Source organism: Lepidochelys kempii, chromosome 14, assembly GCF_965140265.1.
Source record: "Lepidochelys kempii isolate rLepKem1 chromosome 14, rLepKem1.hap2, whole genome shotgun sequence".
NCBI lineage: Eukaryota > Metazoa > Chordata > Testudines > Cheloniidae > Lepidochelys > Lepidochelys kempii.
This window is the reverse complement of record NC_133269.1, coordinates 37,829,420-37,855,495: the sequence shown is the minus strand read 5'-3', so window position 1 is coordinate 37,855,495 and position 26,076 is coordinate 37,829,420. Positions and strand designations below refer to the sequence as shown.

At 54.8% G+C, this 26,076-nt stretch overlaps 1 protein-coding gene across 1 annotated transcript in view; it reads left to right on the top strand.

Annotated features, from left to right (window-relative positions):
• The window catches only part of LOC140897507 (C-type lectin domain family 2 member D-like), a 36,256-nt gene extending 12,201 nt beyond the window's left edge, over positions 1-24,055 (top strand). Inside the window, exons 2-5 of the mRNA XM_073310228.1 lie at positions 19,235-19,333; positions 21,653-21,840; positions 22,595-22,698; positions 23,832-24,055. Of these exons, the coding sequence (XP_073166329.1) occupies positions 19,235-19,333; positions 21,653-21,840; positions 22,595-22,698; positions 23,832-23,994 (554 nt within the window). The 3' untranslated portion in view covers positions 23,995-24,055. The remainder of the gene's footprint in view (positions 1-19,234; positions 19,334-21,652; positions 21,841-22,594; positions 22,699-23,831) is intronic.
• Positions 24,056-26,076: the final 2,021 nt, after the last annotated feature.

The window sequence follows — 26,076 nt, the reverse complement described above, 5'->3', positions numbered from 1 at the left end:
GAACAGGTTTAGGTTCCTCCCAAAGACAGCTTGCTGGGAGGTGGGCTGGTCCTTGCCAATAAACCTCAATTTTAAATCGCTGAGGAGGAGGGAGCGAAGGCCCCCTGCAGTGACTGCCACCCTCCCTAGCCTGAATCAATGCATCCCTCCTGCTCCTATCCCATACAGCATCAGTGTGCAGCAGGCGAGAGAGCTCCTTCCCCTTCCCTGCCCCCCCGTTGGCGCGGGACAGAGGCTCTGTGTGTGTCTAGCCAGGCGGGGCGAGGGAAGAGCAGTTTTGCGCTATGCTATGCCGGGGGGAGGGAGCGTGTGAGCCCCTGGCTAGAGATCTTGACCTGGGTCTGCTCCTGGCTTGCCTGAGTTAGATAAAAGCCTTGTGCGATTGTTGAGTGTGATGCTTGTTCCAGGGTTACTTTGAGCTGGGACCCCTTCCCTGACGCTGGATACCGCCGCCTGACACGGATTAGGGCTGAGTCTTAACAAATAACCCCTCCCCCTGTGTATGGAGCAATCAAACTTCCCTCTCACCTGGTGCAGGCTGCTCTGCTCAACCATCAACCAAGTCACATGGCATCTGTCTGTCCCCACTCCGTCTACAGGCTCACACCCCAGAGGCAGCCTCTGATTGCAGCCTCCTGAACCAAGATGCTGGGAGCGCTGCCCCCAGGAACCAAGCTCAGAAGTTGTTCAATGGGCTCTGCTAAAAGAAGGCTCCCCTCTGAGCTCTCTTTAACTGCTGAATGGTCGTTCACTCGGCCGAATGCCTGGAACGGACTGCGTGGGAATAAGGAAAGAGCAGAAAGTGCTGGGAGTTTGCCCAAGGCCCGACACACACCCTGGATACTGCAGGACAGGTTTTCATGATGAAGGAGCTTTGCACCAGTCTCCTGTATCCTCCAGCAAATCGCTTCCCCGTGACATCATGTCCCGCAACACAGAGTCCCAGCTTTGCCTCTCTTTAAAACCCAAAGTGACACGAGACTGAGCCCTGCAGTCCACCTGGATTACACCGGGTACCAGCCGCCAGTCACTGTACCGCGTGTGCCACAGTGAGCTAACCCCAGCCTGTGAGAGCCACACAACCTGAGCCAGGAGCCAGCCAAGCCACGCCTCCTGGGAAATATCCCACAGGGCAGTGTGTTTTCCTCACCATACCCGGGGCAGTACGAGGAGTGTGAGATCACCACGGCTGACTGAAGGAAGCAAACCACAACACTCCACCCTGGCTACCTCGAGCAATACAGCATCTCCCCACCTCCGGGAGGTTCGCCTGGCAACAAGATTCCCGGCTTCATGAAACAAGTGCATCCTGCAGTGACAGTGCCCCACTCTCTAGGCAAGGCACTAGTGGGCAATTGACCTGACCGGGACGGCAAGCCCCGATCCGCGAAGATAGAGAGGGAGGGAAGGAAGGGATTTTGCAATGAGCCATGGTGCAAGTGAAGGGCAGTGGATTGCACCAAGTAGGGACGGCACCCCAAATCAGAGCAGGGGGAGAATGCACTCAGCAAGGACTGTACCCCTGAGTCAGAGCAAGAAGGAGTGGGGAGAACTCCATTCTGACTTCTTTGTTTTGTTTCTGTCAGGGGTAGCTCATCACTGCGACCACCTGAGGGAGGTGTTGGGTTGAGATCAGCTGGTCAAAGCAGGCAATAGGGACAGAATCGGAGACTTGAAGCTCCTCGAGTGACCTCTGACCTTTCCAGACCTGCCCTTCAATCACACACAGCGATTGTAAAGTTGAATGTGGTAGTAACTAGACCCATTTGAAACCCTTTACCACACAAGACAAAGCCTGTAGGATTCATCATGAAGTATTTATTTCTCCTCCCCTGGATCCCTGCAGCTACCAGCCACCTTGGAGCTTTCCCTCCTCTCTCCCAAGCTGGGCTCACTTGATCACAGGAGCTCAGCGGAGGGTCCAGCTTTGCTCTTTCGCTTCCATTCTTCACGTCTTTGGACGGCTGCATTGGCAACTGAGCAGCCTGATGGAAACACTGAGTCCTCTGTCTCGGCAGGCAGGCCCAGCCGCCAAAGCCAAAGACTCCCTGAGAACAGGGGGAGGTTCGCCTGAACTCTCAGGAGTGGCGGCTGGGCCCATAGGGTAGGGTTACCATATTTGAACTTTCAAAAAAGAGGACACTCCGAGGGTGGGGGGGGAGTGGTAGCCTTGCCCCCTATCTACTCCCTCCCACTTCCTGCCCCCTGACTGCCCCCCACAGAACTGCCAACCCATCCAACCCCCCCTGCTCCTTGTCCCCTGATCGCCCCCTCCCAGGACCCTCCCCTCTATCTAAGCCTTCCTTCTCCCTTTCTCCAACTGCCCCCTCCTTAGACCCCCCACCCTAACTGCCCCCCTAGAACTCCACCCCCTACCTGTCGCCTGACTGCTCCGCCCCCTATCCGCACCCCCGCCCCCTGACACACCCCCAGCTCTCCCACACCTATCCAACCACTCCCTGTCCCCTGACTGCCCCCACATAACGCCCAACCCATCTAACCCCCCTTGCTCCCCGCCTCTGACTTCCTCCCTGAACCTCCGCCCCATCCACCCCCTCCCCCGCTCCCTGTCCCTTGACTCCCCCGACCCCTCTCCAAATGCCCACCCACTGACAGGCTCCCCCCAGAACCCCTGACCCATCCAACCCCTCCTGCTCCCTGTCCCCTGACTGTCCCTTCGGACCCCATGCCCCTTCTCCAGCCCCCCCTGCCCCCGCACCCTGCTGCTCAGAGCAGTGTGTCTGGGGTGCGGAGCCAGACACAGTGCCGTGCTCCCCCGCAGAGCATGCAGCTCCCCCTCCACCCCCAGAGTGCTGCATTGGGAGGGAAATCTCGGACCTTTGGAGAGTTTTAAAAATTCCTCCCGGAGGGCGATTGAAAACCCAAAAAGCCGGACATGTCCGGGAAACTCTGGACGCATGGTAACCCGACCATAGGGACTCCAGGATCTGCAGCTGCTGCCACCTATATGGTGAATCCTCCGACTCATCACCAACCAGCTCTTCCCCATTCTCCAACCTGGCCCCACGGTCTGACCGTGCAGGAGAACAAAAACCCTTTGGGACAGCAGGAGAGTCTCCTCAATGCCGCAGTCTTCGCATGGCTTCCTGCGGTCACAGTGAAACACGACTACCCTGCCCCCAGGAGTCTCTCAAGGAGCTGCCGGCTCAGTCACTGGGCACTCACTCGTAATGGTCTCGGGCAGTGGCATTGCAGAGGGAGCTGAGCAGACCGTCCCTTCTGTGACTTCCTGAATTGTTGCCAGGACGGATTCTCCTCTGCGCTAGGGAGAGTCCCCGAGGACAAGCAGCTGTGGTGCAGGAGGGGGCAAGACAAGCACTCCCTCTGAGCCCTTGACTAGCAGGCAAGCAGGACTCTGGGAGCCAAGGGATCGATGTGTCTTGCTGGGAGAGCAGAGCTGGAGAGCAGAAAAGGGCACTGGAGGAATTGTAGAAAAGTCAAGTGTCATGGCTGGGTCATGGGCAGCCAGACCTAGTGGTCAGAGGCAGAGTCCACACTCACAAGACAGGAGTCGAGAGTCAGCTGGGTGAGGACACCGGAAGAGCAGAAGCAAAAGACCAAATTGGGTTCAGAACCTCAAATCAGATGGGTCACCCCGAGTCAGGATGCCAGGAAATCAAGCCTGGGGAGTGGGAGCAGGAACAGCCAACACACGGTCCAGAAGGGGCGAGGAGCTCGGGTGTTCAGACAGCTTCTTGTTCCTGCTGCTGGTTTAAGGAGGTCCCGGGGGCCGATTAGCTGCTCTGGGACTCTGCCAATGGGCCTTAGGGATGGAGCCTCAAACTGGGTCTGGACTTCGTAAGTCCTAGGTAAGCAGTTTTTCATAGGCTTCCAGGTAGCGTGCTGGAGGGTGGCTGCTCCCATGAACCCTGCAGACCGGGGTTAATGACCCATGGGTCAGGACAGTGAGTGATCTCTCCCCGCTCAAACCTCCTGCACGAAACAGTCTCCAGGGTCCCAGATGCATCCTCTGAGAAGAAAAAAACATAGTCATGAGGACAAATAGACTGTGTAACAGGAGCCCCCTCTTTGTTGCAACAGCCCCAAGTGTCCAGAAGAGTGGACGGTTCTTACCTCCAGGAGATGCCTGGGATCTTCCATCTAAGCCTCAAGGGGACCCCTGTTGCTTGGTCTGACAGGAGGAGATCATCTGTCCCCACTGCTCCCTGCGCTGGGCTGGCTGCAGCACACATCTGTGTAAGAGGCTGGGCCAGAGAGATGTTACAATCAGGGTCTAGGCACCCCAGAAGGAGAACAGAGGGTCTGAAAGCAGAAGACGAAGCAATCAAATCAGTGGATTCGACAGAGAAGTTTTCTACCCAACAGGGACATCAAAGAAGGTCTCTTAGGAAAGCTGAGATGTTAGTCTGGAAACTGCTAAGGCAAAGATTGTGACTTGTTAAGATTCAGTTTTAGTCATGACAAAGTGTGTTGTGTTTTGTTTCTCTCTTTGAAATATGTCTCTTTCTCTTGCTTAGTGTCACTTAAATCTCTTCTTTGTTACTATGCTTCCCAAAGCACCTCAGTGTTGTGTGTTCGGGTGAAGTGTGAGTCTCCAGCCTACCCAACAGGCTGAGCTGTGCCCTGTCTCTCTGAAGGTAGCGAATAATTTCTGAGCGGTGCTGGGCCCAGAGTTCAAGGGCAGTTCACCAGACATCTCCTGTGAAGCCCAAAGAGACCAAAGGAGCAGGAGAGATTCCGGCCCCACTGACCCATGGCAACTTCCCACAGAAGAGGCTACACAGGGCTCCAGACACAGCCTCTTTGGGTGTGTACCAGAGTTCACTCACCGCTAGATGCTGGCCAGGCCTCGTGTCACCGCTTTCTAGCTGGGCTAGCAACCCCGCTGATACTCACTCTTGCAGTTTGTTGGCTGGGAACTCAGTCCTCCAACCAGGTGACTGTCCTTTACTCCACTCCTTCCTGGGTCGTGCTCCTTGCAAACAAAGTCCAAAAATGTCTTAAACAGAAACAAGGCCTTCCACCCTCGTGGGGAGTTCTTCCTCAGCCTGATTTCGGTTTGGCCTGCCCTTCTTGGGTTTCTGGGGTCTTCTATGTCCCCTTCCTTAGGGACGGTGAGAGAAGCCAGTCCTACCCTGGACTCCAGAGTTTGGCCCAAGGCCATCTACTGAACAGCTCGCTCTGCTTCTGGAGTTTTGCTGCTGTTATCCCTTGTTTCCTCTCAGGTGGGGCTCACTTGGTCATCAATTTGGCCTAGCCCCAGGCTAGGCAGCCATAGGCCAAGCCACCCTGTTAGATACCCTCCTCCTTCAAATCCGGTCCAGCCCGGCTGACAGGTTTGCTGAGGGGATGGTGAAACCCCATTGCTGATCAGAAGGAGGTCAGAGTCTGTTCTCTAGGAGCTGAAGGTCCGTTTGTCCCGCTGTGGGAAATGGAGCTGGAGAGCGGAGATGTTAGGTGAAAGAGACTGTATGATGGAGTTGGAGAGTGAGGGAAGGAAGCCTCCTCCCAGAAACCCTCCCAGGAGAACAGGTTTGAGGAGGATTTCTCTGGGGAGCCTCTTGCTTGGAAAAAAACAAGGGTGGCACATTGATGGAGATGTCTCTGTCGCAGGGATGGGGGAAGCTCCCAGCCAGGCTATGCAGCAGGGATCCCATTTCTCCCCCAAGAAACCCATATGCCCAAAGAAGTCAATGGCTCTTACTTCCATGAGGGAGTGGGGTCTTCCCTCTCAGCCTCTTTGAGAACTACCACTGCTTGGTTTCCTAGGACAAGGGACCTGTCCCCACTGCTCCCTGAGGTGGTTCAGCTTCTGACTGCACCCATCTGGGAGGCTGTCACACACCCCAGGGCCTAGAAGACACGGGGGGAGGAGGCTCCTATTCATGTGACACTCTGAGAGCACAGAGAAGGGCCAAAGGAAGAATAAAGGGCAGGAGATGAAGCTAGCCCTCAGCCTCTGTCCCATCCTCACCTCCTCAAATGTGGAGCTTCCTGAGCTTCAGTTGGGCAGACAGTCTGTAGCCCTAACACAAAGGTCCTTCTGCGCCATATGGGGAAGGCAGATCTCTGCCTGGGAACATGGGGAATGGGATGGGGGTGAGATCAAGGAAAGAGGGGAGGGATATGGGTGTGAGGGAAAGAGCTCCTGCCCCAGATGAAGGAATTCGGGGGGGCCGAGGGAAGGACCCAGCTCCACAGAGAGGGGAGAGAGTTCCTGTGAGTGCCAGGGGCCTCCATTTCCGCTTCCACTAGCCCCCCATTTATAGTGAGACAGAGCAGTACCTGCAGCAGGGAGCAGGACTTGCTGAACAGGGAGGGGAACCTTGAAGAGCATCAGATGAGCCACAGCCCTTGCAGCGCCTCGGGCATCTGGTGCAAGTGCCGGATGATGTGAAGCTGGCCCATGACCTTGGCTGTGACATCCTCGTGCTGCAGGGGAACGAGAACATGTCAGAGACTGAGACACTCCCCAGGAATCAGGGAGGATGAAGGGCACCTGGAACCAGCACCATCATTTCCACCCAGCAGCTGCTCATGTCTGAGTGGTGGATTCACCCTCCTGACCCCCAGGATGGAGGCTTGCTGTCCTCTCTAGTGACCTCCAGTGCCAACCCCCCTCTTTGTAGGGTAAGCTCCTGCCACCTCCCCATCCGTGCCCCTGACAGCTGTTCTACCTCCAACCCACCTAGGGACACCGCTCAAGTTCGTAGAACCCTCTCCTCCACCCCCACCTCCATCCCCACCCAGGTAGGGCAGGGAGGGGGCTCTAGAAGGGTGGCGGGGGGCGGGAGGGATTCTGGCAGCAGTGAAGTGGAATAGGGAGAGGTTGAGACCTTTCCCCAAGTCACCCCAGTGACAAAACCTGAAGCCACAGGATGGCAGCCCTGGTGAACGGGGCAGGTCAGCAGCCCCTGCTGACTGAATCCTCCCAATCTCTCAAGAGCAGGTCCAGCCCGACCAGCAGCAAGACCAGCTTCCCATGCGCATGTGCCTCAGCCCTTCCTGGTCGGTCGCCATACAGTCAGTTCTTGGACTCCCAGGCTGCCAGGGATGGGAGCAACTCTCGATAGTGGCTCGGGTTACATGGACACTAGACTATGGGGAAATGGGTGCAGGTCTGTGGGGCAGGAAAGGTTCCCAGAGGGTACTTAGGGGACTCTCCTGTCCTTCCCAGGAGTGATAGCAGAGCACCACATCCTTAGAAGAGAAGTCCATGAAGTCCAGAAGTCCCCACTAGGCTCCTTGCTACCAGGCCAGCGAATGGCGAGAGGATGGGAAGGAGGCCCTGGGCGCCACCCCAAGCTTCTGAGTCGATTGCAGCTGCTTACTGTGTCCCCCATCAGTTGCTGGGCTTCCCCCAGGAGGGAGTAGACCAGCACCAGCCCAGCCTGGCTGACACGCAGCAGGGGGTCGTGGATGGCCAGCAATGCTGTCTGTACGAAGGATCTTCTCTGCCCGACGGAGAAGAATTTTCCAAAGACCTAGAACCAAGAGGACAAGAGGCTCAAGCAGATTGCCCAGAGCCAGCCTCCAAGTCCTGGCCATACAATGGCGTCTAGTGCCCCAAAGGGCGGGGAAGAGAGCTGCTGTGGCTAAGGCACTTCATTCCCCAGGAGGCTTTCAGGGTCTCAGGGCTCAGGGAAGCCTCTTTATTAAATGGTTGCAGATGCTTAGGGACCAAAGCCTCCAGTGGTTCTTTCGGGAGGGCAATTCATGGCAGGGGCCAGGATGGGCTGGAAATGGATCTCTAATATGTGTGAGCAGGCCCACTCTGCTGTGCAAGGCACAGAGATGACAGGGGACCCTGTGTTGCTTCTAGCAGAGAGATCTCCTGCACCTCAGTGGCGAGAGGAGTGTGCGTGTGCAGGGTGGGGAGGGGGTTCGAGCTGACAGACCAAAGGTCTCTTCCCCCCAGTTAAGTGATTTCTCTAGTTGCTGGCTATGGCCTCTGCAGCTCCTTGGTTTCTTCAAGGGGAATCCAACCTGCAGCCTGACAAGGACAAGGAGACTCATGGCTCAGTCCCCATCACAGACACTCCTTGGAGACTTTTCTTCTGCTGCAGCAATTCAGCTTGTGGGAGGCGGGACAAGCTCACACAGTCTCTCTCACGGGGCGTCTGTGGAGCAGCATTCTGTAGATGCCCTTGTCCATCCAGGAGCCATTCCAAGGCCTCCTCTGTGATGTTGTGGAAATCACCCATTTCACCTTTGACTCCAGTTTGGGGGCACTGTGTTACGGTGTGTTCGAAGGTTTGGATATTCTCACCACAGTTGTGAGACGGGGGCGGGGCAGGGGTGTCTTTGATTTTCTACTTGTGCAGCAAGTAGCCGCAACTTGGCTCAGTGACAATGTGCTTCTTTGGAACGTGGCTGAGGTCCAGATACTCTGCCATTCCCTGGTCAGGGCTGGAGACATGAGGGGGGCCCATGTGGTCCATATTGGCTCTGGAGCTCACTATGTCCCCTACCCAGTTCCCAGGTTGGGGAACTTCTGCTTCCTGACCGGCAATGGAACTAGGCAAAGCCCACCTCCTTTTTCTGCTTCTACAGGGTGCAGGAAATTCAACAAGGGTCTGATCAAGCAATTGTGACTGACTGACCCAGTGCTCTCCTCTAAGATACTTGGGGATCAGCCAGGGGGACAAGAGCAGAGAGATGCCCAGAGCCATAATCCTATATTAACTCACCCACCCGGGGATTCTCCTCATGCCACGTAGCAATGCAGCCATGTAAGACACTCAAATCACGGCAACTAGGGAGGTTCCAATCTGGGACCTTTAGCACCAGCCTGTCCCACTGGTTGCTGGATGAGGAACTCTGAGCTGGAAATAAGGAGTGGGCTCTTTTCCTGTCTCCAGGAGGCATCCACTGCAGGGAACCCAGCCAGCCCCACTCCCTGAGCAGTGTCATGCCCTGGCACAGTGCCCTTACCTCCCCCACTCTGGCTGTATTCTTGTAGCCCAAGAGCCTGTTGTCCTGGTGCCAGTCATAGCACCAGAGATCTTCCGCCTCATGTATGGTCAGGCCTGGAAGAGAGAGAGAGAGAGAGAGAGAGAGAGAGAGAGAGAGACTTTTCTCCTCATTCTGGTTGCAGTTTCTGTGTCCTTCCAATCCCATTGGTGGCTGCACAGTGGAGTGGAGAAGAACAGAGGCAGAGAGAGACTTGTCCTCCGGCTGGGGTCAGTCTGAGAGAAATGGTCTAAGGTCCAATTATCAACCTGTGGTCACTCTCAGTCCCCTGTTGGGTTCCGTGTCCCAGCTGGGTTCCTTACCCCTCTGTTGGAGCAGCAGTTGGTAGAGCCGGTAAGTCCCCTCCCTGGCCTGCCGGCTGATGTCCTTGTCTGGCTCGCTGACCAATAGAGCCAGCTGGGCCACATGGCGACCCATCTGAGGGAACTCGGCTGAGATCTAATGGAAGGGAGAGCAGAGGGGAGTCCATCAGCATTTTCTTCTCAGCTCCCTGTCCCCTCTGGGCCAGAGGGCTCCTTCCTCCTTCCCCTCTGCAGGAGATGCTGAGGAGAGGAGCTTGAGATCGACCCTTCATTTGCTCTGCTGCCAAGGGAGCCTGGAGCTGCTTTGGGATGCCAAGCAGGGGCTGGAGCATGGTCCCCTTAAAGGCCCAGGGAAAACACTGAACCAAGGACAAGAAGAACTTGACATAAGCCTAGCTCAGTCCTGCTCTGACTCTGCCTCCCCATGAAGAACCCTCCTAACCCACAGCCCTGGCAGCAGCAGCAGATCCTGCAGCCCGCTGGAGCCAGCCCGCCTCCACCTGGAGCCAGCAAGCTGGGCTCAGAGCTCACTTACGTCAAACTCAGGGAGGCTGACTGTGTATCTCAGAAGGGCTGTGCTGCTCCTGATAGCCCTGGCTCGCTCCTGCGACACCCTGGACACGACCCAGAAGTTGACATGCTGTGGGGAAAGGAGGAAGGTCAGACTCAGTGGCCAGGTGCACTCTCACTCCCCAAGACAGTCGGGAGCCCTGTGGTTAGTGCTCAGCAGAACCAGGCAGAGCTCTGGCTTGAAGTCCCAGCTCCTTCCTCTGTCCCTCAAGAAGGAAGGACCTGACGCTGCATTGCACTGACCTCCCCAACCAAGGACGGCCCACTGGGGACCCAGCTAGGAGGACAGAGTAGAAAATGGATCTTCCAGTCTCTCCTTACCAGTCCCCCAAAGAGTTCAGGTAAAATGGGTCTCACCTCCAAGATGAAGTGGAGCCTGTCAGTGTCTGGGGACTCTGCCAGCAGGTTCCCCAGCATGGCATCCAGGACCTCTGGGATGACTTTGTGCAGAGCCTGCAAAGCATGGGTCAGAGTTAGGGAACCTGGGCCTATACCTGTCAAAGGATGGGAAGAGGGGTCTCTGGGAAGCACTCGGGAGACTCCCAAACACATCTCCTGGCCTCTCTCCTTCACATCCCACTGCAGGCAATTTGCAAGAATTGATGACCCCTGGACCTTTTGCCGTCTGGGCAAAAGACAGCTTATGAAAGAAAGAAAGAAAGAAAGAAAGAAAGAAAGAAAGAAAGAAAGAAAGAAATCCCCCAGGGAGGGGTAATCTCTTCCCTGCTGGAGGGAAGGATCCAACCCTGCAGCTTGTTCCATCTCCGCTACCCCACCCCGAAATCTGGAGCTCCAGCGAATCAAGGGAGCAGGGACCAAGGACTGCTCTGGAAGAGGAGGAGGATGGAGGAGGAGGAGGTACCTGGATGCCGGTGGCGTCCTTCTCCGTGCCCAGGGTGAAGACGGAGTGAAGGGCAGCTCGCAAGAGGTGGGTCTCTAGGGCTGGCTCCAGGGCAGGTTTCATGGTGCTGGCAAGAGAGAGGAGCTGGTATTAGACTGTGCAGTATGGGGGTGGGACTGTCGCCAACACGGACACCAAGCCACAGGGATAGAGGCACAGGCTGGCGAGAACGGAAACTGAGGCACTTAGCTAGGGAATGACAAGGCCAAGGCGTCCCAGACAGACAGTGGCAGGACAGGAATAGCTCCTGTTCTCTGGAGCCTGTTGCCCCTCCTGTATCTGAGCCCGGGAGTGAGCCCCTCCCCAAGGCCCCTGTCATGGAGAGAGTGACCCTTCCCACCCCACCATCTCTGCCAGAGGCGCCACTCTGGGGAGGTGACCTGGGAGGGACAGTGACGGTGACTCCCAGCCTTGGGCCTGATCAGCACTGGGGTGAGGGGAGCCGGCGGGGTGGGGGGGGTGGGGCTGTCTCGGTACCAGAGGTAGCCCACTGCAGCCAGGGAGTGGGCGAGGACGGCGCTGGGTGACGAGTCATCGGGAAGATCCTCGATGAGCTCCTGTGAGACGCGAAGGAGAGAAAGGACCGTGTGAGATTCAGGTCCAACTGACACTTCCCAGAGAGATGACACAGCCAGTGCCCCACATGGCCAGCAGGATCCCCCACCGCCTCCCACTCCCTTCCTGCCCATCCGACTTGTCCCCCTTCCCGGATTCCTGCCCAGCTCACTCCCAATCCCCTTCTCTCCTCCTCCCTGTCAAAACTGCCCCCATTCAGCCCCATCCCGACGACCGAGCTGGGACCCTGTGATTCCTTGTTCCCAACTCTCAGCTGCCCTCCAGCCCCACAATTCCCCCCCTGCCCACTACTGACCAATCTCACAATTTCTCCCTTCTCTTCTCCCAAGTCTTCAGCCCCAGCAATCCTTGTCCTCTGCTGCCCCCTCCAACACCACCCAGCCCCCACCCATTAGCCCGGCCATACCCCTGCCAATCCCATGTCTCCCTCCTCCCTCCAGCTGCCGTATGGCGTGTCTCACTCACCACGATCCTCTTCACCACAGCCGCCTTGGAGCAGCGTGGCTCCAGCGTGTCCTCCCCTCTCTCCCATGCAGCCAGACATGCGGGGTAGACGGCCTGAAGGAACAGGAGCTGCTGCCCCTCATCCTGGACCCACCGGGAGTGGGGTATAGTGAGAGAGAACCTGTTAGCTCGGGACCTTCCTGCCCCACCCAAACCAGCTCCAGGGCTCAGGCCTCAATGGGGGATTGTGGGGACCCGCCTATTGTCCAAATCCCTCACCACCCCTACACAAGCAGGATCAGGAACTGGGACAGTGCCTGTGGGGGGAGATGACTTCGGCTGTTGTGGGACAAACACCCCCATCTTGGGGGTCCCACATCATGGATGTAAAAGGACCCCATTAGGGGTGGTGGATCAGGAGGGACAAGACCCTCGGCAGGGGGTGGGGATTCTGGGAAGGGACAGGGCAATCTTGGTTCCAGCCCAGGTGGGGAACATTTGTACCTTATCTCTGCACTGGAGCTGCTCTCGGATGACCTTGAGAGCAGCTTCATCTTTGGCCATGTCCACCCCTTCCTCCTGCTCCGAATCCAGGGGGGTCCCTGCACCAGGGAGGGAAGGACAGGGGCGTGGTGGGCAGAGCAGGATTCAAGACCCCCCTTCCCACCTCAGCACCCAGGGCAGATCAGGTCCCAAACCTCCCTCTCAGGGATGCCTTCAGCCCCCAACAGCTGCAGAAGCCCAGAGCAGAGCCCCCCTCCACTGGCCAGGACTCCAGGGGAGGTGCCGATTCCCCCGGCCCCGGAGCAGCAAGGACCAAAGTGGCAGCAGCTCTTCACGCCCCCACCCCCAGGTCCCCGTGCGGAAGGGGCAGCTGTGTGATGGCTCCTGCTCTCAGTGGGGTTCGCGGGGCTCAGGCCAGACTCCTGGGCTGGGGACCCCCCCCCGTATCCCTGGGAGAGCGTCTGGGCCCAGGGTGTTCACATCCCGTCCTCACCCCTCCCTCAGCCCAGCCTGGCTCCTCACCTGGCACAAAGCAGTGGCCTCCATCGGCCTGGCTGCTGCCAGAGGCCCAGGTGCTGCCGCTGTCCCAGGCTGAGCTGCCGGTGCTGGGACAGGGACCTTCCACCTCCTGGCCGGCGGGGGCTGGAAGGTCCTCAGAGACCGGGCAGGGCGATGCCTCCTGATGGGAATGAGGGCTGGGCTCCTGGGGCCGCTGCTGCCCACACAACCAGCCCCAGAGCCACCCTGCCCGGCGCCCCTCCTGGGCTGGGTCCTGTCTGCAAAACCGCAGCCTGAGCCAGCTCCACTGGGGCCTGGTCGGGGCCTCTCCCAGCTCGGCGCCTGCGCCGGGAGCCGGGGTCCTTTTCCAGAAGGCCGGGCACTTCCGCCGTCTGGCCTGGACGGGACCTGCTTCCCCGCCAGCGGGGACGCAGGGCTTGCTCTGCCCCTTGGGAAGATGGCAGCTGCTTCCCTCAGGCTCTGGGGCCACCTGCAGAGCCTTCCTCTGCAACATCCGCAGGAGCCTGGCCATCCTGGAACCGAGCGGGGAGCAGGTGTGAGTCTGGGCTCAAGGCAGCCTTTCACTCATGGGCCTTTTCCGTCCCTCCTCCTCCCTGCTCCAACCACAGCAGCCCCCTCTGCCCCTACAGGAGTGCAGGGAGTGCCATCTACACACACAAGCAGGAGTTCATTGCATGATCTGCTCCCAACGTTCCCCCTCGTAATCCCTGCTGCTGCAATATCCAGGAAGTCTCATCCTTTTCCAGCAATGGGGTCAGTCCCAAAGACCATCGGTTACTCTGGACAAGCAGCCCCCTCCTGTCGTCCCAGGCCACTCTACTGCCCAGGCTAGAGAAGGAACAGAAGCCAGGAGTCCGGACTTCTCCTGGGAAACCATTCCCCACGTCAAAGTCACAAAGACACTAGGCACAGGAAGACCAGGGCCCTCCTTGTTCCCCATTGATTTCCAGGCTTAGCAGCTCACAGGGTCTGGCCCAGCTCCGAGACTCTCAGCCTGGGGAACAGTGTCCCACAAGGGAAGGGCTGGGAGCCCCATTGCTGGAACCTTTCCAAACACACTGGAGACGGCTCTGGAGAAGCCCCTGCCTGGCCTAAGAGGGAGGGGCTCTTGGGGGCTGTTTGCATATGAAATCCCTCTTTGGAGATAGTCTCTCCCCGTTTCTGCCTCTCCCCAGACAGACAGGGGAAGCCACCGAGGAACTCGAATGCCACTCACTTGCTCTCAGTGATGGGATAATGGATGGCGGATGTTCAGGGTCAGCAGACGTCCCTCGCCCTCCTCCTCACTCTCCAAGCCCAAGGCAGGCTGGAGAGGGTGGTGACCTCAGGAGTTACCCTGCCCAGCCAGCAGGCAGGGTGATGACACGAGGGCGATCAACTGGCTGTGAAAACAAGAGTCTGTCTTATTGCTGAGGGACGGAGAAACTCAGCCAGCAGCAGGGGGGTGCAGAACACGGCCCTAGGGCGAAGGTGACAGCGCCTCCAGGATCCTGACATCCCAGCACTTTACTCACCTTCCTGGAGCCTCCCAAACCCACTGGGCTGTAGCGATGGGAACCCAACCCTACTGACGGCAAACGGGCCTCAGCTACCAGCTCAGGGTCACACTGAGTGTCAGAGCCATGGATGGACACCTTCACTAACCGCTGCTGCAAACTCCCTCCCACAGCTGGCAATTGCAACCAGGCCCTAATGTCTGGTCCCCCTGCCTTTGAGAGGGAGTGTCACTCCTGCTTCCATTGCTGCCTATTGATCTGTGGGACTTTGGGCAAGTTGCTCCCCCTCTCTATGGCTCTCTGGGACTCACATCCCTGAATGGACTTTAAAAAAGACAATGGTTCAAGTTGGGCCCCAACTAGTTCTTGTTTCTCGAGACTAGCCATTTTAGCAAAGTTTCGAATTCTTGACATTCAACACCTGGAAACATAACTTTCTCCTTCGCAGACGGCCTTAACATCCCTTATCTCACCCAGGATCCCTGCTGCCTGGAGTTTGAGAATTGACCCTGTTCCCATTGGACCTACCCACGGTGTCACACAGCAAAGCGGTGACGGAGCCAGAAAGAGAAGACAACAGTCCTGACTCCTGTTCTAACTAACAAACAACCCCCCGGAGGCAGGGATAAAACCCAGGAAATCAGGTGTGAACATTTTCATGGAAACCGTTTTCTGTCAGAAAATCCATTCAGACAAAACCACTTTGTTTCTTGAAATCGTAACAAATAGGATGAAAATTCTTTGCAAAAATATTTGTTTGCAAAACAAGAGCATCTCCTGTCCATCACAGTGCAGTCAACTGTCTCGTCGTACACAAAGGGGAGACACTATGATCTAGAAAATTAGATGAGATGCTTCAGTCTGAGCTAAGTAGTTGCTGCTCTTCACAATTTCAAAAGAATAAAATGCAAATCAAATCGAATATTAGGTCATAATCGGATATGGCTCAGTGTGATAGGACACCTCCTAGTCTGCACTGCTCCGAGTGACACGCTTCAGTGGATCCCCAGCATCCACCCATGGCGAGGTAGGTGGGAGAAGATTATTCGTTCTTGACAGAAGGAGAAACGAAGGCTGAGAAAGGAGCAAGGACTTGTCTTAGCTGATGCAGCCAGTCAGTAGCAGAGTTGCTCTCAAATGAGCTACGGACCAACAATTGTTCCTAATAATTATTCAGCAAATATTTCAGAAGAATTGGAATGTTGGAGAGGATTATGAACTGCTCCGAGACAATGAATGGAGAGCAGCATCCACATTGGTCAGACATATAACTGGTTGTGACTTATTTCTTGGCCATAAAAGAGAACAACAAAGACCAGAGTTTCCTCCCTGTCAATAGCCCCCTCCTCAGCCGATCAAGGTTGAGACTTTGAGGGGTGGGAGGCTAAGGGTTCTCATCAAATAGCCCAAAGAATGGCCCTGGTCACCACCGAGGGGATCACTCTCAGAGCACTATTCCAGTCTCACCTTTCTGTGAGGGCCTCCCACAACCCCCCCGGACCCCGCTCCACACACAGAGCTCCTGGTGGTGGGAGGAGAGCAGAGGAAAAGGACAAAGGAAGCAAGAAGAGAAAGGTAGGAGGGACAGAGGAAAAGGGAAAACAAAAAGGAGAAACCCCAATGTCCCCAGTAATTCTAAGGGACAAAGCCCTAGGTCAGAAATAAAATACTGCCCCCACAATCTAATGTTTTCCTTTCCTAAAAATCAGCCGGCACCTAATGGATCAGACTGAACAGGTTCCAAACCTCTCCGAGGCTCTTACCTTCTATACAGGGACGTCTGTTTTCGAGCAAATCCACTAAAAGAAAAGGAGAAAACTCCGAAGAGGGTCCTCCTTGTGCTCACGAACGTGAAAGTGAATGCTCTCTCAGTCCTCCAGGAGAGACCTCGAGAAGGAGACGTGCTGAAGCAAAGCCACAGGGATCTCCGAGCTTGCCCCTGTCCTGCACCCCTGTCCTGCCTGGCTGATGTCAAGATTTCTCTGTGAGATCATCGCCTCTCCGCCACCTTTGTCCAATAGGCTGAGGTCCTGCCAAAGGCCTTTGTGATGTCACTGCCACACCCACCCCTCCCCTGCAGTGCTGATGTCCTGCCCCTGTCCAGCCACACTGGATGTTTGAGCTGCTTCCCCTGGATCATCCCACTCAATGACTCTTCCTTGTGGGGTGACACCGACTACACAGTAGAACACAGAGGTTCTTCCCCAGGCCGCAATTAGGTTTTCACAAGTTAGTCGACTTTATGAACCATTCGAGCATTTAATCTTATCCCCTGCGTATCCTAAGGCCTCCTGTATGTCAGAAGAGCTGGGCTTTTCTTTTACTCAAACATTTTCCAGAAAGGCATCTAGTCTTTATTTAAACAGATCAAGAGATGGAGAAGCCATCATATCTCTTGGTAATTTGTGCCAATGACGAACCACCCTCTTACAAATCCGGGTCTTATTGTCATTATACTTTTTCTGATTTCTGCTTCCATCCATGGGGTCTTGTCATGCCTTTCTCTGCGACATAAAAGAGCCCTTTTATACTCAATATTTTCTCTCCATGAAGTCAAGCAACTCACTTCTCATTCTTCTCTTGTATATACTAAGCAGATTGAGCTTTTTCAATGTCTCATTATAGGGCATCATCCCCATCACTCAGTTATGAATTTTTTCTGCACCCTCTCCAATTGTTTTAACATAATATTCAAAATGTGGACACAGGAACTGGATTCAATATTCCAACATCAGTCTCACCAATGCTCTTTCACTTCCCTTTCCATCCTCACTACTCTATCCAGCCAAGAATGGCTTTAACCTTTTTTAACACAGTTTCACATTGACAGTTCATGTTGAACAGCTTGTCCACTATGGCCCCAAAATCCTTTTCAGGGTCACTGCTTTCCAGCGGATTGTCCCCAATTCTGTAGGGTGCCGCCTGACTCCTTTGTTACTGGAGGTATGGGGTTGCATTTGGCTTTATTAAAACCTAATTCTTTAGTAAGTATTTTAGAAGAACTAGCCCATTAGAGAGAGAATCGTGAATTACTCAAAGACAATGAATGGAGAAAAGCGGCAAGAGCAATCAAATACATGTTTGGTTACGGCCTATTTCCTTGGTCTTAAAAGAGGGTCACAAGGACCTGAGCCTCCTCCCTCACAATAGCCCCAAGCTCCTCCAATCAGCATTGAGACTCTGAGAAGCAGAAAGCTGAGAGTTCTCACCAGATGTCCCAGGTCACCACCGGAGGGAGTCACTCTTAGAGCACTATTCCAGCCACATGTCTTTGGGAGGGCCTCCCGCAATGAGAGTTGGAGTGCAACCCCTCGCCCCCTCCGTCCCCAACTCCACACGCACAGACAGGTCCTGGTGGTGAAAGGAAAGCAGGGGAAAAGGACAAAGATGCAAGAGAAGACGAGAAAGGAGGGAGAGACAGGAAAAGGGAAAACAAAAAGGAGAAACCCCAGTGTCCCCCGTAATTCTAAGGGACAAAGTCCTAGGTCGGAAATAAAATGCTGCCCCCACAATCTAGTGTTTTCCATTGCTAAAAATCAGCCGGCACCTGATGGATCAGACTGAACAGGTTCCAAACCTCTTCGAGGCTCTTACCTTCTATACAGGGACGTCTGTTTTCAAGCAAAACCACTAAAAGAAAAGGAGAAAACTCCGAAGAGGGTCCTCCTTGCGCTCACGTACGTGCAAGTGAATGCTCTCTCAGTCCTCCAGGAGAGACCTCGAGAAGGAGACGTGCTGAAGCAAAGCCACAGGGATCTCCGAGGTTGCCCCTGTCCTGCACCCCTGTCCTGCCTGGCTGATGTCAAGATCTCTCTGTGAGATCATCGCCTCCCCACCACCTTTGTCCAATAGGCTGAGGTCCTGCCAAAGGCCTTTGTGATGTCACTGCCACACCCACCCCTCCCCTGCAGTGCTGATGTCCTGCCCCTGTCCAGCCACATTGGATGTTTGAGCTGCTTCCCCTGGATCACCCCACGCAATGAGCGTTCATTGTGGGCTCAAGCCCAACACAGTAAAACATCAGAGGCTTCTCCCCATGCTACGCTCAGTTTTTCATAAATTAGCAGACTTTATGGACAGAAGAGACAATTAGAGCATGTCATCTCACCCCCTGCATATCACATGCTTTCTGTAGAGCATAGGAGCTAGTTTTTGACTACACACGTTCCAGAAAGGCATCTAGTCTTCATTAGAAGACATCAAGAGGTGGGGAATTCCCACCACTTCCCTTTCTAGTTTCTTCCTTTGGTGATTCATCCTCACTGTTGAATATGTGTGCCCTCTTTCGAATACGAATTGGTCTCTTTTGAGTTTCCAGCCACTGGGTCTTGTTATGCTTTTCTCTGATAGATTAATGAGCCCTTTAATACCCAATGTTTTCTCTCCGTGAAGTCACTTCAACACTTCAATGATGTCACCTCCCGATCTTTTTTATAATCTAAACAGGCTGAGCTTTTTCAATAGCTCACTAGCATCTGCCAGGAAGGGAGTCCCCATAGAGGGACACCATAATCTCCCAGGGAGGGAAAAGGCTCTCACTGCCATTTCTTAACCTCATGGGGTGTTCTCCTGCTCTGCCAACCCCACCCCTATTTCAGCATCTCCAGGTGCCTGAGGGAGCAGGCACCACAGGCCATCCTGCAGCTGGGACAGAGATGGAGGTTGATGACCTACCTGCCCGTGGTGACCATGGTGCAGGACAGCCCTCAGGACATGCGAATGCAGCTCCAGATCTGAATGCAGCTTCCCTTTGCTGGCACGAGACCTTGCAGGTTGCAGGGGGTGAGACAGGCACTAACTTTTGGAAACCCTCAGTGGGATCAGAGTGTAATGGTTTGTAGAAAGTGGTGTTGGAGAGCTTTACAAAAACTAGACAAGAACGGTGCATGTTCCAGGGGAGCTCCAGCCCCGGTGCTGTCAGTGAGACGTGTCCTCGCAGCCCTGCCTGACGGGTCTTTCTGTTTCAGACCCTCCTTGGAACTGCAAGAAAAGTCCAACCTGTGGAGTTGTGGTTGCAGTGATAGTTGTATCGTCTGCGTTGATCGCTGCCATCATTGCTCTGGCAGGTGAGTTCCCAGCTTCCGCCCGGCTCCCTTCCCCTCCAGCTACGATCTCCGCGCATCCCATTCCCCCGTGACCTACCACACTCACTCTCTCCTCCCGGCCTGTCCGGCTTCTGCCCCTGGGACAGAGGATTCCTGGGAGATCTTCCTCCATGACCCTCCTCCTGCTCCCTCCCAGACCCCTGCACCTGGGCACTCTCTGTGTCGGGACGATCTGACTGACATTAGCCCCCACAGCCCATCTCTGAGCACTTTGGACCCAAGTCACCTTTGCCACGCGCCGTGAAGCAGTCCCTGACCAGGGTGTCCAGTGGGACAGGGTGCAGAGCATCCCTGAGCCCTTTGCCTTCCCTGTGTTGCTCTGAGGTTACCAGCCTGGCCTTCCTGGAGCTTCAGGTCACGCCTGTGGCTGGGCGGCAGGTGCTGCCGTGTTACTGAAATGAGCTGTAGAACTCAGTCTAGACCCCTATACCAGCGCAGTGTGGAAACCCGCCAATCACTGAGCTTGGCCAGGAAGGGTCCCTTAGCACCATTCACTCCCCCGGGCTGCACAGACAGCGTGTGCTCGTGCAGAGGGTGTCTGTTTGCGGTGAACATGAACCCTGCTGTATCCCCCCGTCGTCTGGGGCAGGGCGTGCTGGGGACTGTCGGGGGTGGGATTTCTCTATTGCCCTGGATCCGATTACTGGGCCCCAGGAGGGTTTAGCAGCTGGCAGAGGGGATTGAATCCAGCTCCGTCTGCATTAGGAATCCTCTGTGCCGATGTCATGACATCCGTGCAGTTGAATTGGTGCAAACCGCTAAAGGAGACGCACCGCACTGGTGCACAAAGGAGCTTGCCTTGGTGCAGTTCGCTGCAGGAAGTTACCAGAGCGAGCCGCACTGCTCCAGCGCATCTCCAGGAGGTGTTTGCCCGGATGTCACTGTGATTATACTGGCGCAGATTGCTCTGATACAGATGGGCCCTGAATCCCAGCTCCCTGCTGTAATGGCAGGCTGTTGCAATGGGCAGCATTGGCTCTCGCTGTGGAAGGTGGGAATCTGTGAGCTTAGGGTTGGTTACACACCTGCAGGTGCAGGGAGCTCTGCAGAACATGTGGCATCTGACCTGGAGATGGATGGTGGAGACAGCCTGCGCCATCAACTGTTAGTCACTGACTTCTCCGCTCAGTTCAGTAGGGGAGGGGTGTGGGCTACCGTGCACTGCACAGTGAAATCTACAGGGTCAGACATGCCTTGTGCGTGAGTGAACACATGCTCGTTTTCTGATCACCGCTGCCACGTTTCCTAACTCTTCCCGACTTAGAGTGTCTGTTCCTCGCTGAGCACCAGCCACATGGGAAGGCTTAAAAACCAGCTACCGAGTTACTGTGGTGCAAACAAAAGTGATGTGCTCAAAAATGTCTGGAGGGGTTTGAGTCCGACTCCTCTCAACTAGACAGGCCTTTCAAATCCTCTTTGGTGTCACTTATGGGTGACCCCACTGCTGCTCTTTCGTGGCTCTGAAAGGGTTACACTGCCGTGAGGGCTTCCAGAAAGTGCCTTTCTTGCTGTTGTGTTTGGGGAGAGAAAAGTCTGCAGGTAGGAGGTGAATTAAGTTCCATCATTCCTGGCCCACAGTGCAACAGGTCACTTCCCGTGGCTGTGGTTTCTGGCGCCCCCTTGTGGCTTTCATGTCCCTGAGTGAAAGTTCCCAAGTTCTTCTCAGTTGTTCACCTGCTGTTTGTTGCTAGGTTGAACGTCCAGCTGTTGATCTTGTGCCTGGGGTGAAATGCTCTGAGCTGTGTCAGTCCCTCCCAGGCTGGGAGTGCCCCTGGAATCCTTGCCAGGCAAATTTACTGTGACTAAAGTCTCCGTCCCCCTGCGTCTGATTGCCATGGACCAGCCCCAGCTGGGGGTCCCAATAGGCTTGGCAAGCCGGTCAATTGACTGCCTGTTTGGCCGCAGTCAAATGCTCCAGCGAGAGCCCTGGGGGTAGGAGGCAGCCTGCCTTTCAGATTGCGTCTTGGAGCCTCACTGGTGTTTTCCAGAACTTGGTTTCATTGTTTTGCCTTTTTTTTCTGAGCTAAAATAACTCAGTGAAGTACATTTTTTAAAAAATTAGGTAGATCCGTATTTATTGAAAGCTAAACCTACTGGAGACAATGACGTCTTGCTCTTTTTTCTTCCTGGCGGGATGTAACCAATTCTGATAAATTGGTATTTTAAAATATCTGACCACTCTTTGACAGATTTGACTGGTCAGTTGACCAATTTTTGTACCAGTCAAATGCCCAATTCTCGATGCAACTCTTACCCTCCATGTGACTGTCTCATTCTCAGTGCTGACCCCTCAGCTTTCATCAGCTGATCTGTGCCCCCCTGCTAGCCCCTCGTGCCCGGACGGCTGGATGGGATACCGAGGGAAATGCTACTATTTCTCAGAGAGGGAAGGGAGCTGGACCGACAGCCGGAGCCGCTGCTCTGCCCCGGGTGCCTCCCTGGCTGGGATCAACAGTGAGCAGGAAATGGTGAGAGACTCCCGAGTTGCCAGACACTGATCTTGGCACAGGGGTGGCTGCTGCAGCAGGACCTGGGCTCTGCCCCATGGGGTGAGGAGCAGCTCTGCCCCCTCCCGTGCTGGCAGGCCGGAGTGAATGAACTTCCAGCTGCTGAACGCCAGCCCTGGCTGGGCCCAGGGCCCTACTGTCTGTGTGTGATCACAGGGATTGCCCATTCTCCGCTGCCCCCCTCCCCAAATAGGGAGACAGCTTCTGTCTAGGGCAGGGCTGGCTCAGGCATCTCCTGGCCTGCTGGCTGCTGGAGTGGGACTGAGAACCCAGCCAGTGCTCCTGTTGTGGGGATGGGAAAGGAGCAGCCAGCTGAGGAGGCGGGGGAGGAGGGGATCCTCTCACATTGACCGCTCCCACTTCAGCTTGCCTTGCTCCCTCCTCCTGCCGTGCTGGGGTGAGCGGGGGCTGCTCTGTGAGAAGAGATGTCTCTGCAGAGAGCTCAGACCCAGCAGCTGCCCCCAGCCCAGGGGGACTTGGGGTGCGGGTGACTGGGAGCACCGGGGCCGGGCTGCTGTGTGCGGTGGGAGCATTAAGACTGCCCGGGTGATCTTGTGCTTTGCAAGAGGGTGGGGAAAATCCCCCCCCCCCCGAAAATAAACTGAGCGCCCTTCAATATGTGACTGGGATTCTCTGCAGCACAGAGCCCTGGAGGGGCGGTGGGGGGAGCATGGGAGCTGGGGCTGATACCTGCTGTCCCTCGGCTTTCTTTAAGGCGTTCCTGCTGCGCCATAAGGGTGTCTATGACCATTGGATCGGCCTCCGGAGGGAGCAGGGTCAGCCCTGGACATGGGCCAACGGCACCAAATTCAAGGACCGGTGAGTCTCTCTCGACCCTCTGGACTAATTCCCTGGGCTTGGGGGTTCTGGTGTCTGAGCGGTTTGAGCTCAGGTCGATCCACCATTCAGTGCTAGTGAAGCCACCAGACACGGCCCTGGTCCGTTCGCGTCCTGCGTGTATCGGAGACCGATGGGAGCCGGCGTGTCCCTGAACTCTCGGCTCCTCCCCGCAGCACGGTGCTGGGCCGGAGACAGAGCCCGCCGTAGCCAGAGGTGCCCTCGCAGCGCGCTGGGATTTCAGCTGGGACACTCGCTGTTCTCCCCCAGCCCTCTTCAGCAAGGTCCCTGGGGTGTCTGACCCCCCCGGGGAAAGGAGGCAGCAGGGAGCTCAGGTTAACAGTGGCCGCTAGAGAGGGCAGCATGCCGAGCGCTGCATGGCAGGTGCAGGTCCCGCTGGGGATTGCAGCCGGCAGGTTTGAGTGACTTGGCTGGTGAGGCCTCTGAATCCGCAGCAAGGCACCGACGTTAAAGGAGCCTGCAGTTCACAGGAGCTGGACGCCTGGGGCTCCCACGGGAACGGGGTACAGTAGTGATGGCTGCCCAGCCAACACCCCGCAATGGGTTTCAGTGGGCTCCAAGCGTGATCACAAAACCAGCGCTGCTTGAGCCCGGAGCAGGGTTTGAACCCCGGAATTCAGCACTAGAAGCATGAGCCTCTGCCATAGTAGTGAAAGAATCCACTTCTTTAACTGAACCCCCTTCCCCCCCGATTGATAAAGCTCTTATGCAGGCCAGCCATTAGAGGGGGATGGAGACCCCCCACTTCCCTGGTCTGGGTTACTTCAGTACTTTGAAAAGTCAGGCTCTTATGGCGCTGGGTCAGGGCTCCCCAATGGACAGTCCCCATTCTGCTGTATTGGACCCAACCTTTGGATCCCACCTGCTTCCAGCCTCACTGGGTCTGAATAGCCACCAGACACTGTCCCAAGTTTGGGCCTCTGTGGCCCTCTCCTGGGGTACAGACTCCATGTCCTGAGCTCTGCTCCTGAGGGGCTGGGAGAGTAGCTGCTCCGCACTCAGGCATGCGCTGTGGAGAACGGCTCCCCTGGCTGGGACTGGTGTGAAATGCCCGGCCTCTGCCTGACTGCAGCTCCCTGGCTTCTGTGTTGCAGGTTTCAGATAAGAGGAGGAGGTGACTGCGCGTATCTGAACGACGAGAAAGGGGTCAGCAGCTCACGGTGCTACATGGGAAGACGGTGGATCTGTAGCAAACCTGAGGTGTATATGATGGGAAAAGAGACTGCATTGGAAGGGGGCTCGAAATGGGACTCCTAGACGTGACACTGATCCAACTCACACCTACTTGAACGAGCCAAGTCCCCGTTCGTCAGCCTGGCCAGGATCTCAAAATCAGGCAGCGGGGCCCTCAAGCAATAAGTGTGTCTCATTTAAACTGTGGATTCTTCGTATGTGCCTTCTGCTTTTGAACCTTTAAACTCAGGGTCACATTGTCAAGCTTTTCTCTGCAGCTGAGAGGGAGTGATCTCATGAGAAGGAGTCTCAGCCACACACTGGGGAAATGAGGTAAGGGAAAGCCTTGTTCGTTTAGGCTCCAGAACAGCGTATCTCAAATGCAGCCACCAGCTGATTGTTTTGCAGCCACAAGGGCCTCCAAAGTGCCCCAACAATCGCTGAGGTGTTAAGTATTAAAGGTGCCTTCTAAATGCCATAAATCCTAATGCGCACTCCCTTTTAAATAGTACCATGCCGGCAGAGCTGAGCTACATAGGTGTGGTTTTCTTTCAAGTCACAAAGTGTATTCTTTGGCTAAGAACATAAGAACGGCCAGACTGGGTCAGAGCAAAGGTCCATCCAGCCCAGTATCCTGTCTGCCGACAACGGCCAACACCAGGTGCCCCAGAGGGAGTGAACCTAACAGGCAATTATCAAGCGATCTCTCTCCCGCCATCCATCTCCACCATCTGACAAACAGAGGCTAGGGACACCATTCCTTACCCATCCTGGCTAACAGGCATTAATGGACTTAACTTCCATGAATTTATCCAGTTCTCTTTTAAACCCTGTTATAGTCCTAGCCTTCACAACCTCCTCAGGGAAGGGGTTCCAGAGGTTGACTGTGCGCTGTGTGAAGAACTTCCTTTTATTTGTTTTAAACCTGGTGCCCATTAATTTCCTTTGGTGGCCCCTAGTTCTTGTGTTATGGGAACAAGTAAATAGCTTTTCCTTAGTCACTTTCTCCACACTACTCATGATTTTATAGACCTCTAACCACTGTGTTTACATCTCAAGTTACCGTGGCTCTATAAGTGGCTATGGGCCATCTCACTGTGTGGTGTTTGGGTAGGTTGCGATTGTTCATGCGGGGGTGGGGGGGTGGGGAGGGGGGAGGTGAAAGAGTTAAAAATGTGACTGGGTATCAGAAAGTATTTCAGATAATCTAGTGCCAGAAAATGACCTTGAATGTGACAGCAGGTGGCTCCTCTGGGACCTTCTGCTAAGAAAAGCAAAACAGAGAAAAATGAACACTTCAGCACCAAGGGGAAAGGCAGTTTTCTGTGTTTCGGAAGCCATCCGCTTCCGTTTCTGAGCAAGTTGCAGTGTGAGAGAGAAATTCATCAAATTGAAATTTATGTCATGCAACATCCCTACAGCACTCGTGCAAGGGAAGTTGAACAAAATTACCACGGTGAGCTTCAGAGGAGCAAGCTGTTAAATGATGCAAAAACCAAGCTGAAAAGACAACAGCAACGGCTCAGATTTTGTTGTTACTATTATCATTATTATTACTGGGCGAGGTTGATTGGTTTTTTTTGTCTGTGAAAGAAATATTGGACATATTGGCAGATACATTCTTTCATTATTAGTCATTATTCTTTCTATTATGTAAAGCATTTTTAAATTTAGTTCAGAATTGTTGTACAACCATCCACCTTTGACCAAAAAAGCAAAAGGACAACAAAAAAGACAAGACTGTGCAAAGCACTGGTTTGTTCTGTGTTTAGGTCCAGTAAAGATAAGACACAACTGTACCTTATATTTGTTAGTGAGTCTGCAAAAAATCCCTATGTAAATATGCACATGTAATTTATTTATTTGTTTTTCCTACAGTTAGTTAAGTATTGTCAGAGCCGCATTCTGAGGCTGCCAAATATTTGTGAGAACCCCGGCTCTAGAAAGTGTTAGGATTTTGTTTTCTATGTAACCATTACTTTCCAGTGTTTGCAAAAAGAAAAGGAGGACTTCTGGCTCCTTAGAGACTAACCAATTTATTTGAGCATAAGCTTTCGTGAGCTACAGCTCACTTCATCGGATGCATTCAGTGGAAAATACAGTGGGGAGATTTATATACATAGAGAACGTGAAACAATGGGTGTTACCAGTATTTATTCACTTTTG